Here is a 15808-nt window from a genome sequence, read left to right as displayed (position 1 = left end):
AGGTGCAGTCTTGCATTTCATCCCTTTCTGGGCTCAAATGCCTTACTGTGGTTTGAGATAAGTGCTAATCTGATGATTCATAAACCTGAACTACCTCCCACAGTTAGACCCTTATCACCTATATTTTTTAAAATACCCATTTATCCAACAGTTAAATACTAGAACATTCACCCCAAATGAATGTCTCCCAACAGCCAGATTTAAGTTTCTCTGTACTTTGCAATTTTCAGGGTAATGTTTTCTGCTGAAAGGGTGATTGAACAGAGAACTGTGTCTTCTGCTGTTCCACTTTGTATGGAATAATCAAATACTTACTGGATCAGAAGAGACAATGTGCTGGCTTTTGCTCAGCCTGAGTGATTAAGGTACTCTCTAGGAAAAGGCAAGATGTGTGTTCCAATGGATACTTAAAATATTAAAATATTCACTGAAACAAGGGACTGAACTAAGGAGACATCTGTAGAAGAGAGACCAAAGTCTCTGTTAATTCTCTGTATCGCGCTGTCCCAGAGAGGTACTTCTTGAAGCTTTAGGATTTATAGTGCATGTCTGTGTTTGTGAGCTTTTGTATATATGTATTTATTATTTATAATATTAGTTATTATTTGCATTTATATAATTAAGACCATAATCTTAATCATTCCTCTGTGGGATACAGTCCACCCTTCATACCCGCCTGCAGTGAGGAAATCAGTGATCTTGCAATGGACTAGTAGTATCCTTAGCTGAAGACAATGAGAGGAGCTAGGGAAAAAGTAAAGGCATGTTCCTTAGTCTATCCTTACTCATTTTTCTCGTCTCATAGGAGATTTGTTCCAGTAAGAATTTATAGATTCTGCCTGCAGATACCCACAGTTATCTGCTTCCTGACTGCCTGGTACTCCCTCTGTTTCAATACCTCTTACTATTTGTTGTATACTAGTAAGGCTTTGGTTTGTATTTGCAGAAAATGGAGGGACTCCCTTTTTAATAAACCTAATAATCAGAGTTCCTACTTAGTTCTTAATTAGCAGGAACTATGAGATGTTTTTTAAACTCTAAATAGCAAAGAAAGACTAGACGCATTACAAGAACTCACTTGTTGGAACTTCACTGCACTAGGACTTAAATGCGGATCTGTTTTAATATTACAACACTAAGTACTTCGGCATGTGTGAAGGCAAACACATGCAGATAACTAAAACTAATGAAGTTGTCTCTGTAGGTTGTTGAGAGGAGAAACTGTAGCTGGTTTGATGGTGTTGAGGAGGTATTATTTTAATAGTTCTGTAGTTTATAAGGAGAGGACACGTCCCTAGATGATACCTGAAATAGATAAACTGAAAATGGTTTCCACGAGCTTTTCTGCAGCAGGAAGTTTAGTGTTATTTTCATCTTTCTCCCTTTACTTTTAGAAGGCTTTTTAAAATCTGAGCTAGCTGTTTCAGCAGCACATAGAGTATTTTCTTCATAGTGAAGAAAAAGGGAATATTCTCTGTTCATTTTGGCATGTAATTTCCTAACAGTACATCTTCATTGGTGCATTAAAAATGTTTTGCAGCCAAGATTTCGAATCTGCCACTAAGCTATGAAAGGGGGTAATTCTCAGCATTTTTTTCTTTTTTAAAAAATAAGAACTTATATAAAGATCTGTACAATGCACTTATTAAGCAATGTTAATTCACTTTAGAAAGTCCTAATACTGAGCATGAGCTCCACAGACAACAAATTATTTATCCTTCCTGCAGGATTTCTAAGTCCTACAATAAACTAGGCTTCCGAGCTCTCATTTTGGATTACTTCTGAATTCCCCTGGGAGCCACTTTTGTGGCAGATTCCATTTGGTTTCACAAGGCCTAAAGGGGGAAAACTTGGCATAGACCACAAATCTCTCACATTAGGAACAATTTGTAAACCACGAACAGAGGCAGCCAGAGTCCGTCCCCAGAACAGGCTGCTCCTGTTAGTGCCATTGTCTGAAAAGGATTGGTTTGCCATTTCCCAGATGACCTGCCTATGTGTAGAGAGATGTGAAAAGTTAGAGACAAAAATGTTTTCTACAGAGTGAGGGGGGAGCTTTCTTGTACAGAAAGGAAGGAAATACCTCTGTGGGATTTTATTTTTTCCCCGCTTCGTCCAAAAAATACAAAGAGGCCCTCTGTCTTTAATGCGAATGTCAGCTTTAAATCTTTTAGGTTTGGATTAACTCTGTAAAAGAAAAAAAATCTGACAGGCTTTCAAATATGACGCAGAAAAACTTTTTTTTTTTCCTCAATTCATGTTGTTCATTTGTAAAGCCAAAGGCTGGATGGACTGAATAGTAGGCGCCAGTTGTTCCTTCATTCATAGTTAGCATTACAATGGTCAGAATTAACATCCTAAGACCTACATTATCACTTTTGCTGTTTCACCAGCAAACACTTAATACAGGGTGGCTAACGCAAGGACAGCTCTTTGCTATGTTCTTATGAATTAAAAAAATGTCGTTAATGATAGGAAGTAAGAGTCGTAATTACTTCAAGTTGTATTTTTTATGCTTTTTCTTGTTTTTTAGGAAACTTTGTCTCTCTGACTACGACTTAATTATAAAAAGTCTTGCAAAATGTACTTGTGATAGACATTTCCTATTAGCTGCTGTTTTAGGAAATGAGTATTTCATCAATTATGTCAAAAGTCATGTTTTGCTAATAAAGTGACTGTGCTAATACATTTCCTCCACTTCCTGGTACAAAATTTTCTTTTTTTGTTCTCCGTTGAAAATGTGAATTGTTTTATTTTGAACCTGTCACTGCTCGGTGTTTACACCTTTGCTGACAGCTGTTGACAGAAATAATTACTAGAATCTCAGGGCAATATCTATGTCCTTTTAACATAGCTATGGAAAGTTTACCAAATTTTCAATTCAGATGCGTTCTAATGCTTTCCAAAGAGTCGGTGTCAGTGGGAATTTGGATGCGAAAACAAGGTAAATAGAACTTTTTATCTATATGAGGATGAGATTTTTTTTCTGAAAGTTAATTCACTTTTGTTTTTACACATGAACATATCAAGTATAATTCTAAAATGTTCATGTATATGCATTCAGAAATTAGACTTTAGCTACTGCAAGCTACCTGCATTTGTCTGCTAATTAATATTAGTAACATTTCAGCTTGTTTATTTTAGTTACATGCTGAGGTTTAACCTTTGAAAGGAATTAGTCTCCAGGTAATGAAGCAAAAGATTTGAAAGGATATCGTTGTCTAGCAATGTTACTTTCAATCTCTGTGCAATCTAATTACATTACAAAGGTATTTTTAATACTGACTGCAAAACAATCTTTCAGTAATATGCTTCATTAAGTATTTATCATACTCCCTGCATCCATAATATTATTGATATAGATACTTGGGCATGAATTACAAGGGTAGATTAAAGGGTTTTTTTCCTTTAATGTCCATACATTATGATGTTTGTTTTGGCTTTTTAGTGTGTTTTAGTTTTTAGTACGTTTACAGACCAAGTTAAGTTATGAACAGAAGAAATTCCTATGTATTAATATAAAGCAGTGTATAAAAAAGCGAACACACAGCTAAAAGCAATTATCTGGTTTGCAAATATTCCACCGTACATTAATGTGTTAGATCTTCATTTAACAATATGTTGCATACTTCCATAATTATGTAATTAGTTTTCTTAGTTCTCATTTTTAAGCAGTTTGTTGAACAGGAGTCTGTGGCAGTGTGAGAACTGTGGTACAGTGAGTTCTGTTGGAGATAACTTTGATCCAAGTTATATTGCAAAATGATTATAACACTGTCCAATATCCATATCAAGGGTCAGGAACCATTATATCCTGTTAGGGTTGATTGCAAATAAGAAATTGTGCTCATAATGTATTGACAAAGATTGTGCGGGGAGGGGAGGATGGATTTTCAATAAATCTGATTTTAATGGAAATGTCTACAATCAGCATAGTGGTGTAGAGCAGGGCTGTGGAGGGGTAGGTTCCCCCTCTCTCAAAGAGCTAAGCAGTGTGATCTTTCTAGCAGCTTCTTAACATGAATTAGTGCTTACTATCTACTGGATTTCTATAGCGACTCAGGGGACTTTAGAAAGGAGTTAAAGTTTTATTTCACATTAGAGAGGCTAGAATGGTTTATTTAAATTTGCTTTTGATAGCCTCAACCAAGTAACTGATATTTCTAAGGATTTTTTCCTAGTTCTTGTCATGACATCATCGCATTTTGTGCTTTTTTTCCCTCCAGGCAGCTATGATGTTCAGCTCTGGAGTGTTTTGGATGGGACTTCTGTGTATTCCTATGACAGCTTTACTTTTTGATGTAGTATACAAAGTGTGAGTACAGAAATGCCGAGGTTTACGGGAGAAAGTACTGACTTTTAAATGTGTGTTCTAATTACTAATACAAGAAAAGCAAATGAAGATCAGCTCTGGTGATTATATAAATTTATTTTTCACCTTGTTTGTTTTTGACTAACTTTATTACAAGTGTTACTAGTATTTTAAATGTTTCAATAAATCTAATGTCTTTTTTATAAATATGTGTTGTTTCTAATTTGCAAGAACAGCTGATAAAATATATTATTCAGACTTGCTTTATAATATTTCTTCTTGTAAAGCTTAATTTTAGGTTATCTGGGGAAATGGATTTGTAAATTGAATGTTTATATAAGTGTTAAAACAATCTGTTCTTTTACTTTCAAGAAGAGTAAATCTGGCAGTATTTTGTATTACTTACAGAGTAAAGAGAGCTACTTTTAAGACACTGGTAGATGAAGTTCAGGAGTTGGAAGCAAAGTCTGAGGATCCTGGGGCAGTTGTGCATGGCAAGAGGTACTGTAAAAATCTGTAGATCACTGGCTTTAAAAAAGAAGAAAGCAAGCTAAATATTTTCAGCCTTATACATGTATCAAAGACAAAAGGTTATTTTTCAAAATCCATACAAACAAAAGGCATCTGTAAAGAGGTTTCAGGTCTACTGAGCCCGTATGTTTTTTCATACGCTTAGATGTAGGTTTTTGCCAAAGGCTTTAACTGATGTGTTTCTTTGTAGCTGACTGTTATGTCTCTAGTTATTATGTATCAAAAAACTTGAGGTACAATTTTAATTCTGTCACTTTTGACTGTGTTAACAATCAATACAAAGTGAGTTTAAACCTGCATCATTCACTAGTATAGTTATAAATTGGGCCTAAGCACAATAAAAAAATTAAAATGAATTTTTAAAACCTGCTTGGTAGCATAGGGAAAACAGCAAAATCTGTCTAGGATTTGCTGAAATTGAATAGAACAAGCTGGCTTTGTATCTAATGCCAGTGCAGAGCAAACAAATTTAAGTAACCTATATGAGGTAAGAAATAATTTTAACTTAAGACTCCACAAGAATTCCCTTGTTACATCCTCCTTCATGGGTCAGACAGTTAATTTGAAAAGGGAGAAGGTAAAAGTGAACAATTGGACAATTTCTTCATTTTCATGAGTTTTGTGAAGCCTAAAAAAAAGCCAAAATTGTTGATACTTGATTTTCCTGTTCTTTCTTTCCTTTGGACTGCTGGTTTTTTAGTACCTTCATGGCAAAGGGCTTAGCCAAGAAGGCTTTTTTCCTACCAAGGTATGCATAGAAAGAGACCAGAAAAACACAAACAGCCACTTCTTTTATTGTAGGTTCAATTTTCAAGAAGCACCCTTTTGTTCATAAAGATACTTAAGTTCCCTTTCTCCTTCAATCTTACTGTATCCCCCCTCCAGTTCTGTGGGAATCAGCTTACTAGGATTTACCAGGTTGAGACCAAATTACATTGGATACCAAGGTGGTGACCACCATTTCTAGTGGGTGGAATATCCAGTTCGTGTGAGTGTTTGCTCCTACTTTTCCTTGCTTTTCCTAGAAATTACTTTCACAAGAATGTTTTGTCTCTAGCGGAGTTCATCTTCCTTGGTACCATAGACAAATACCAGGGGGGTTAACCGTGAGGCCTGGAAGCTCATCCCGCCACCTGTGGAACACCTAGTCTAGTGGGGTGGGCTGCGTAGGAGCACATACCTGCATAGGGTCTCCCATCAGGCTCTATATGCTGTCTTCGTGGCAACAGCTTCATACTGGAAGTACTGCAGAATCCCCTAGTTGATGACAATTCCCACATCAAGCATACTTTTCCTTCATTACTGCAAGACCTAACTAGTCCTTGCAAGAGTAAGTTCTCTTACCTTTAAAGGTGATCTAAATTGATTGCTGTGGATGCCTCTCTCCAGTGGCAGTGCTCATTCAGGCAGCCTCAGGGCAAGATCTTCCTCCAAATTAGCCGACTCATATATCAATGTGCTGAGCTTTGAGCCAGAAGCAATCTATGCTGTGTGCTCTTTTGCAAAGAGCAGAAGTTGTAAAAGAATGAATTAAAGAAAAGAAAGCAGACATTAGTACTAGACAGTGCTAGAAGGGGAACATCTTGTTAGATGTATAAGTAAGGTAACATACCTTTTTAGTGTTCCATACTTGCATTCCCAAGACTTCTCTTGTGTTCCCAAATTCAGCTACTTTTACTTCAGTTGTCTAGGCAGTATGCTCTTCCTTCATCCTACAGAATGTCTTCCAAATCCCTTCTTATTTAGGTAAGAGGAACTTGGTGTTTTCACCACTAGTTTTATAATTATCTTTTTATCCCACAATTAAGTAGTTAGGAGGGCTTCATGAAGGTTGTTTAGTTACCTGCCAGAATGTCTGTCTTAGATCCATTCCTTCTCCACAAACTTACTTTTAGACCTTTAGTCTTCAAAGTATACAAGTATCCACCTAAGATGCAAATTGATGTTAGATATCTTAATACCTCTTAAGGATTTATTCCCTTTGTGATTTTTTAAATTATATCTTAGTTCAGGTAATAGAGTCAAAACTTCACCCTTTATGGAGAAAGTATTCTTTGTTAAAGAAATGGTCTGATGAACTGACTTACTTGCGTCTTCAGAAATTTGATTGAACTATTGTTAACATTTTTGAGTCTCCTAAGTTGCAGAAGCCTGGATTAACTAGTTACCAGTGCAGAGTAAGTAGTTAAATTGGTAAGGAATGTCCTCTACACCTGTTTTAAATATGTACATGAGGCTTTTTTATTCTTGAGTTGTAATGCTTTTCATGCAAGAACAGTTATTTTTGACAAACTTACTGTGTATTCTTCAGCACCAAATAATATTTTTCTAGTGCGCATACCTCTGGAAGTACCTTTTTGTGTTGTAGCAGAAGAAGGGATTTGTTCTCATGAAATGCCAAAATAACCTAAGAAGATATAAATCACTGTTTGATTAAGAAGTAACTGGGAAATAGTGAGAAAGATAACTCAGGAACTTTTCCACTTTGTCCATTCCTGTCTTAAAAATACTATGACACAAAATAAGAGGCTCAATTTCCACACATAACAGGTCAGGATTCTACTATTGGCTAGATGCTGTAATCAGACAGAATCTGAATGTTTACTTAGAAGTATATTACTGTTAATTTTTATGGCTGTTTTTTCAGCTAGAATATATTTGTTGCTGATTTTTAGAACTGTGTTGACCTGATATTGCATGCATTTAAATACAACTAAGATTGTAAGGCTTTACCTTTTGAAGTTTTCCTATTAAACAATCTTAGGATGGGTATTTTCTACTTAAATTCTGAATTTGCGCTTTCAGCTGTTTTCTTAAAATTAGGATAAAAATTGACATTTACATTGAAATAATTTAAAATACTGTTCTTCAAAGATCTTTTTGTATTTTAGCATATGCTTTAAAAATAGGATATGCTAATATAGTCTTAAAATCTGTCATCCCTTGTATTTTTCCAGTGCTGATTGGAAAAGGTTTTTAAACCGTTGTCATTGAAGGCTCAGGAAGAGCATTCCTATTGTATCTTGCTGTTTCAGTGTGTGTAAGGATGTGTAATCAGGTTTTTTTCCCCAAAACTGTTCAAAAATACTTTATTCTGTTCTTCCATAGGCAACATGTTGAAATTGGTTTTGACACATATATTTGTCAGTTAAGTAAGAATATATCTTGAGCAAGAAGGTGTGAATGTTGCATGCTCACTTTTCCAACAGAAAGTACTTTCATGTCAGAATACTATTGACTTGAGGGTGCCTTAATAGCATAAATAATAGAGCAGCTTCAGTGGATTAACAAATTTGTGCCACAAAAAGTATGATTTCTATCATTAGAGCCATCGTAATTGAGATGCTACAAAGCCATTTGTACTTAAAATTGAAATGACTAAGGTAAAAGGATACTTTTTGTATCTAAACCATTGTTAAAAAAACAGTTTTTCTGATACCTTGGATATAATGCTTAAGCAGAAACAACAATATTAAGACTTAGAACAAAAATACTTTTACTGGGTTGAATACTACATAGACTAACAATAACATGAATAACAGCCCAAACTTGTGGAAATGTCTTTAGAGATATATACTGCACATGCTGCTTCATATAATCATTGTTTTTCATTCAGTCCACTTGGAAATGATTTTTAGACCAGCTAAGTGGTTGGTCAGGAATATATAAAGTAGTAATTTTTTTTCTATAAATGAGATTAATTGCCTGTAAAAGTATAGATTTCATGTTAAAAAATAGTTAATATTCTGCTTGTCCATGTAGGTACACATAATGAGCATAGGCATTTAGTTACTGCAGTTTATCATTGGTTAATTATGAAACCACGCTGTCTTGACTTCGCATGTAGATTTTTAAATATACTTTTGAATGGCAACAGGGTGATTCATAATAAATTCATAAAACCATTCTTGGTTCAGTCAGCAGATGCCAACTGCTTTCCTGGAATTGGTACCTAATTCCTTTTTTACAAGGAAGTCTCATTCCATCTTTTCATTCAAAACATGGCCACGGAAGCAGTTTGCCCTGCCTATCCTCTTACCCTGTTGATTTTGCAGTTAGCATTCCTCTATGGGTGTGGGAATAATAGGTTTATTTCCCTCTTCCAGCTTAGAAGAGCCAAGCTCTCGCCTCCTGGTATATGCTTTAACTACCAGACTGGAGGGGACCAGAAAGGGGAGATAGACCATTAGTCTCTCCAGTTTAAGACAATGGTTCAACTTCATATGTAAGAAGTATATACTCACTGAAGAAAGAATGAGCATTTATAATTTAATGGTTTGAATGCTAATCTAGTAAGGGAAGCAGTCTGGTTCCATTCCTTGCACCACTTAGTCTGGTAGGTAGCCTGGGAAGGTAAGTCTGTTGAGCTAATTGACAATAATATTAAAAAGTAATTCAACTGATCAAAACACAATAATGTAGGTATGTGAAATCAGTTATACTTACTACGTCCTTACACAAGAGACAACTTTGATAATCTAACAAAACTGTAACAAAATCAAATCACTGTATACTCAGAATAAACATAAGATCATCTTTTTTTTTTTTTTAATGGAACTAACTTTTAGACCAGTTCACATGGGGAGGGGCTGGATTTTTCAGCACTGGAAATGTTTAAATGATAAGTTGGTATCTCTCTGAAACACAAGCTCTAATTCACAGTGAATATCAAATTTAGAGGAAGAAATTGAAGGTTTTGTGACTTTTTTTAATATAGTCCCTTGCACATCTTTAATATGTTATCAAAATTCTCAGATTTTGAAAGCTTTCTGAGCTATGGCTAGTCCGTCTGTTACTTATTTAGTAATGTAGGATCCTATTTGAGAGAACTTTAAATGTAAGAAAGGTGCACGGTAAGGAAACCTGATACCTTCACTACTCCATTCACTACAGTTTGCAGCATTCAGCTGATGCTTGAGTCTCGGTTTAAAAACTGTTTAATACTCCTTCTGTTTTCTAGTTGGGCTGAAATGGAGGGTCGCTTGGATCACATTAAAGCACAATAAACATATAACACAACAAACTCAGTACTGCTAAGAAGGAAGGAGATGGGCTGAAGTGACCGACCTCTAGTAGTAATAGTAGTCTATTATCTGGGTATGATCTCCAGAAAAACGCCTTCTAGAGTTTCACGGGGAATACACCTTGCTAGAACGCTTTTCACGGAAGCAATATGTTCCTGTACATATAGCTGATGGCCACGAATGTGACCTTCCGTCCATCTTCTTTTCCCATCCCTTTGGGGTACTGTGTCAGTAGAAGCTAAGAGTACTTCCTTATGTAAGAAAAAGAAAGACACTAATTCGGCCTGGCACTAATCAGGCCATGCTGCGTCAAGGAAGCCAGTGCCTTCCCTTTACGCTGCATATTTCTAAAGGAGTCACGCTCAAATGTTTACAATATTAATTTATGTGTATTGTCAGCGCACAACAGTGCTTCAAACAGATGTTTTGCCTGTATTGTGATGAGTAAAAACATTACCAGGGATCTGGACTTCATAATCTGCCCTCGCACACGTTTTTCATCATCTTCTTAATAATTAGTTCAGGCACAATTGAAAAAGGAGAATGGGGACTTTTAATTTAATTTAATAATTCTCATTTAACAGACTCAAAGATAAACAAATACTGTAATTAGTAAGTAAATATTTTTCACACGTGTCCACTTTCTTTCTAGCTTAACTGAAAGAGCCCAACTACTGAAGAATGTTTTTAAGAAGAACCATGTGAACTTGTATCGCTCTGACTCTCTGCAGCAAAACTTGCTTCGTAAGTGTTCACTGACAAAAATTAAGATCCGTTAATAATATAGAAGTAAAATTCTACCTTTCACTGCATTTGTTTATAGTAAAGATGCAGTATCCTAAACCCAGCAGACCATGTTCTTTGCCTGTTGGTAGGTTTCTCTTCATTCCTAAGATACTGCACAGAGTTCTTTCTGCTATCTTATAATTGCAAAATTATGTAAGAAATGGCATGGGTTTTCTACCTCCTAATTGCTGAAAAGAGGTTTATTCCCCTCTATTGACCTTTGTTAAGTTGTTTTTATTAAAGCTTTAACAAAAAAATCTGATCAAAACTTCATTGGTTTCTATTTTGTTTTATATCTGCAGATGGCTATGCCTTCTCTCAAGATGAAAATGGAATAGTTTCCCAGTCGGAAGTAATAAGAGCTTACGATACCACAAAACAAAGGCCTGAGGAATGGTGAAGGAACACTGCTCACTATTTAGGCCTTAGTAGTTACTTTTGTGAGACAAACTACTAGATCTTTGCTGGGAGCTGCGACCATGGCCCAGCTATCAGAGATTTAAAGATCTATGATGGTCTTGTTCCATAAAGTTTGGATTTGTGTATTCAGTAGACATAAGCACTGTGCAACTATACTGTAACCCACCATCTCTAAATTTTTTGACAAGTATTTGCTTAGCCTTTGTAAACAGATTGGAATTTACCTTGTATCTTGCCAGCTTGCTTATTTTACAATGAAGTTGAATCAATACTGGTCGTATACTCGGAAGGCAATGGTCAGATCGCTAAACATACTTTACATTGACAGACCATTAGCATCTGTGAAGGTTTTTAAGTGTTAATATATTTAAATACAGTTGATAACAAGCCTTTGATTTCAACAAGTGCTGAAAAAAATAGTATCTTAATGGTGTTAATTCACCTTCTTTGAGAAAGATTTTGAGTCAAGATGTTTATAGATGTTTGTGTCAAACTAACCTAAAAACGTTTGCCAAAGAAGTTCCATAAATGTTTTCTGTTGTTAGAAATAATTTGAAAGGAAATTAACTCCAGTCCTGATCTCAGAACTGCATGCTTGAGTCTCCGCACTTGAGGAGAAAGATCTACAGTACAGCGAGTCTAATTTGAGTGGCCTTTACGGCATTTGCTTTCAAAACTGCAAGTCTTTGCACCTTTGGCCTTATACAAGCTTTTCCCTTATTTTCATTTAGTATTGCATATGTTAAAAATGGCTGCCACCTTGTAAAATTGAGTACACATATTATTTTGTTCAATTTTTTAAGAATTGCTCTGCCTTTAGCAAATTGTAATTATTTTTGCGATGCTTAGTTGTATCTGCTTGTACTGTAGGTTCAAAAGAAAGTTTGTTTTAACTTATTTTTAAAAGTTAATTAAATTTTCAACATTTTTATACTAAAATTATTTGAAATGCATACATTGGAATAGAGAGCAAAGCATGCCCTTCACTAGTCTGTGGTATGTACTGTTTTATTTGCACTAAAGCCACTTCCTAAAAAGGTGTGAAATACATTGCAGCAGCCTCTTTACAACTTACTGGTCATGCAGAATACCTATATACTCTCACCTTTACTTAATAATGGAGAGGAAGTGACTGCAGAAAAAGACACACACCTGGTTTAAGGAAAAGAAAAAGGAGGGAGGTGTTAAATGAGAACATTGTGATAACTTTTTTAAGTAGTTATACTTGGTATTTCTCAGCCTACCACCCAACAACCATCAGGTTTCAAACTAAGAAAAGTTACGTTAACTTCAGAATTTAGTTAAATTTTGTAGTTTTTTAGTCCATGTTTAATTCTGAGTTTAAAAGCCACCATAATTACATTTAAAATACATTTTTCTATAGTGGCAGTTGGTTTTATTTTTAATTAAATTTCTGTGCATTACATAGAAATGATCTTTTTTTTTCTTTGAATGGAGATCACCTAGATGGAAAAGCAGAACAATGACATCCCCAATGATCTGTTAAATTAAGGATTTCCTCTTTGCTCTCCAAATCATCCACTTTCAACTTAACAAGTCATCCAATCCCATCTTTTCTCTGCTCTCCTTCATTAGTCATATACTTACTAAAGGTGACTTTACCTCCTTGCCTTTCGTCTAACTGAACACTTAACATGTAATTTTATTGCACTATCCAAGTTTCTTATGCTCCATTCTAAGAGAAACTTACAAATACACATGGAAAGCCCAACAAAAGGCACTATATGAAAGTACATATTTAGGAAGGCGTATCAATGGGAAGGCAGTCTGCGTTTCATATGCATGTTATGCAACGTCTTCCTCTCAGTTTCCCGGAGTGATCTTTAAACAGAAAACAGAAGACGCAGGGACAAAGGCAATGTATCCCACTAGAAACAGTACTGCCAGTCAGTCATGCAGACAAGAACTGCCTTCAGAAAAGCCATTTCAGGCATAGATAAATAGATGGATCAATATGGGAGGGCCAAATCACTTGACCTAAGTCAAGAAAAAATTTGGGGGCATGCCCCTTTCCTAAAATGGGGATCCCTATTTTCTGTCATCCAAGGGACAATGACCAACTTCAAAACATTTCTGAAATTAACCATGACACTGTTGAGCAACATCTCTCAGTGTACTTAACTCATATAAGATGACTCAATCCATACATACCCTGTTTATGGGCAAATTTTTAATTATTATCCTTTTTTTCTGTCCTAAATGGTTTAATTGCCGATTTTGCAGGGGGACGTGAGGACTAGAATGCATTGTAAAGTATTTACAATGTGAAATTACATGATCTCTTATTCTTCTTATGAAATAAAATTCTGTCTCACCATTGTAATACAGTTTGTGGAAAATAACACACAGTCTATCCCCAGTTTAACTAGCTTAAGGAAGAAAGCAACAGAAACAGCTCTAAGATCCTAAATTTAAACTGTAATTTAAGGTTTTTAAGATAGTCTTATCACAGCATTTCATCCTTGCATCTTTACAGAATTTGAAGTACTATTTCACAAAGTGCATTTTTCATTTTTATTACTTCTGATGCGTTTTTCTCCTGTCTCTATACTTTTTCTACACACACTATGTTATTTATTGTCTGGTGATTAGCGCTTGGAAGATACCGCATCTTGGAAATAGTAAAAAAGACAATGTGGCGATTCTATGTTTTTTGATTGCTCATACAACTCCATTTGAAAACACAAGATCATCTTAGCTATGTGTGCCCATTTTTAAATCAGGTCAAGTATACAATATGCACTTTATTTTCATGTTGAGTACCCAGTAATGTAATCTATTACCATCCTGTCAGTACATCATATCTTTGTTAAAATAAGGGGATTGTGCAGATGTTTATTTAAAGAAAAAACAGTTTAGGCAAAAATGCTCATAACAATGCCTGTGTTCTTGTTGTTTGAAAATTCAAATTTGTATTAAATATAGAATTCACATGGACTTTTCCATCTGTTTCATGTGCACGGCATAACAATTACAAGTTAGTATTAAAAATTTCCATCAACAAGTTGAACCAGTGCCACTTAGAAATCTGATATCTTATATAAATACTGTTGCTTGATTATTTTTAAATATATACATATATATATAAATGATTCAAAAGAGTAAGTAACAGGAAACAAATTTTAACAAACCTATTGATAATTTGTATTTGGAATTTTTTCTTGCCATTTCCTAATTTTACACTTATTTTTGCAAAGCAGTTTCAACAGATTTATACGTAGTCATCATTCTATTTGTATAAAATGATAAATAAAATATTTTGAAACTCTAAGAGATAGCTGAAAATTCCTATATGTCCACATGCATCCATAAAATTCACTGTGTTACAAAGATGCGCGTTAAGTGTCTTAAGACTCCTTTTGTTACGTTTAAACCCATCTTGAATGATGAGTAATTTGGAATATGTGTAAAATTTAAGGAGAAAAGTTATTTCCCCTTTTTCTTACGTATTGTGTAAAAGCACTTGTAGTTCTGATGAATTTACCATTCTGTCTGCATGAGGCAATATTTCTAAGTGTTCTGAGGCAATGCATGGTGGTTGCTGTTCCTTGTTTTTTAATGCCTTCGTTAAAAGTCTGCTCATAATATATCGAGAAGCTAGCGCTATGTAAGCAAATGAGTTTGTCAGTTCAGCTTTCTTGGTACGGGATGTTTTCACTGGTAACAAAACTCAAGAAATTAGTTTCTCCTTCCCCTCCTCTGCTCTCACTCCCCCAGTTTCCTCGCTGTTAACCAACAGATCTTTATTAAACAAAGGAATATTTTAGCATTCCAAACCTGGTTCCTGCTTATGCAAACCGTTACTCACATAGGCTTCAACTGGACTGTTTGTGAGTGTAAGGACTACTCATCTGAGTAATGATGTGCAAAGCTGGGCACTTTGGAGGATTGATACTTTTACTTAAATGAAAGCATTTCCATATAGAGAGTGATTTGTAATTGCAAAGCTGTAACCAGAACAAGGTTTTTTTTAAATCATATTTTATGGTGTTTCTTTATTGTAGAATAGAAGCCATAAATGCATTAATGTTTGTTTTCTACTTCAGCTTAATTTTTCATTAAGATTTTCAGTGTCTGGTATGTATGAACTGCTGCTGAAAGTGGTCAGTCTGTAATAGCAAAATTTGCATTCAAGGTAAAGTGAGGTTTTACAGCTCCACTAAGCCATTACTGCTGAAACCGTTGTGGAAATTATGAAGCTGCATGAATGACGACTTTTTGACTCGGTGTTTATGGTAGTTTCTCAGGTTTTGTTTTAACTGGATGTTAAATGCACTGTGTTTTATAAATGGTTATTCTCTTTTAGTAACACATTCAGTTCTATGCAGTGTTACATGTCATTTGGCATTTGGTGAATGTGCATGTTTTGAACTGCAAATTTTAAATGTTTTGTCTTTTAATTGTTAAAAAATGAATAAACTTTGCCATTAAATGAAGAAGCTTTGTTGAATTGATTGGCTGCAAATGCTAGGGATTACTTTCAAAGGAAAACGGATATCCCATCACTCTTGGGTTTGAATTCTTTAAAATTGGACATACCAGAAATAGCATTTCACAAATACCAAAGAATTCTTATGTTATTAAGGTAAACTGAAAAAGTAGAAAATGGTTTTAAGGTTTTTTTAAACACCTATTTTGAGATGTCTTCTTCAGTTCTCACATGAAGTCCAGAAGGAGTTAAAAAAAAGCGAAATAAAAATTTAAAAAAAGAAAA

General features: G+C 35.0%; 1 protein-coding gene across 4 annotated transcripts in view; it reads left to right on the top strand.

Annotated features, from left to right (window-relative positions):
- ATP8A1 (ATPase phospholipid transporting 8A1) overlaps positions 1-15074 on the top strand; it is a 121566-nt gene extending 106492 nt beyond the window's left edge. For all 4 annotated transcript variants that reach the window (XM_076336183.1, XM_076336181.1, XM_076336184.1 and 1 more), the window contains 4 exons: positions 4227-4315; positions 4721-4813; positions 10520-10611; positions 10956-15074. In XM_076336183.1, the coding sequence (XP_076192298.1) occupies positions 4227-4315; positions 4721-4813; positions 10520-10611; positions 10956-11053 (372 nt within the window). In that variant the 3' untranslated portion in view covers positions 11054-15074. The remainder of the gene's footprint in view (positions 1-4226; positions 4316-4720; positions 4814-10519; positions 10612-10955) is intronic.
- The last annotated feature ends 734 nt before the right edge of the window (positions 15075-15808 follow it).

This window comes from Aptenodytes patagonicus, chromosome 4 (assembly GCF_965638725.1).
Source record: "Aptenodytes patagonicus chromosome 4, bAptPat1.pri.cur, whole genome shotgun sequence".
Classification (NCBI taxonomy): domain Eukaryota; kingdom Metazoa; phylum Chordata; class Aves; order Sphenisciformes; family Spheniscidae; genus Aptenodytes; species Aptenodytes patagonicus.
Note: the sequence above shows the minus strand (reverse complement) of the source record. Positions and strands in the feature narration are given on the sequence as shown.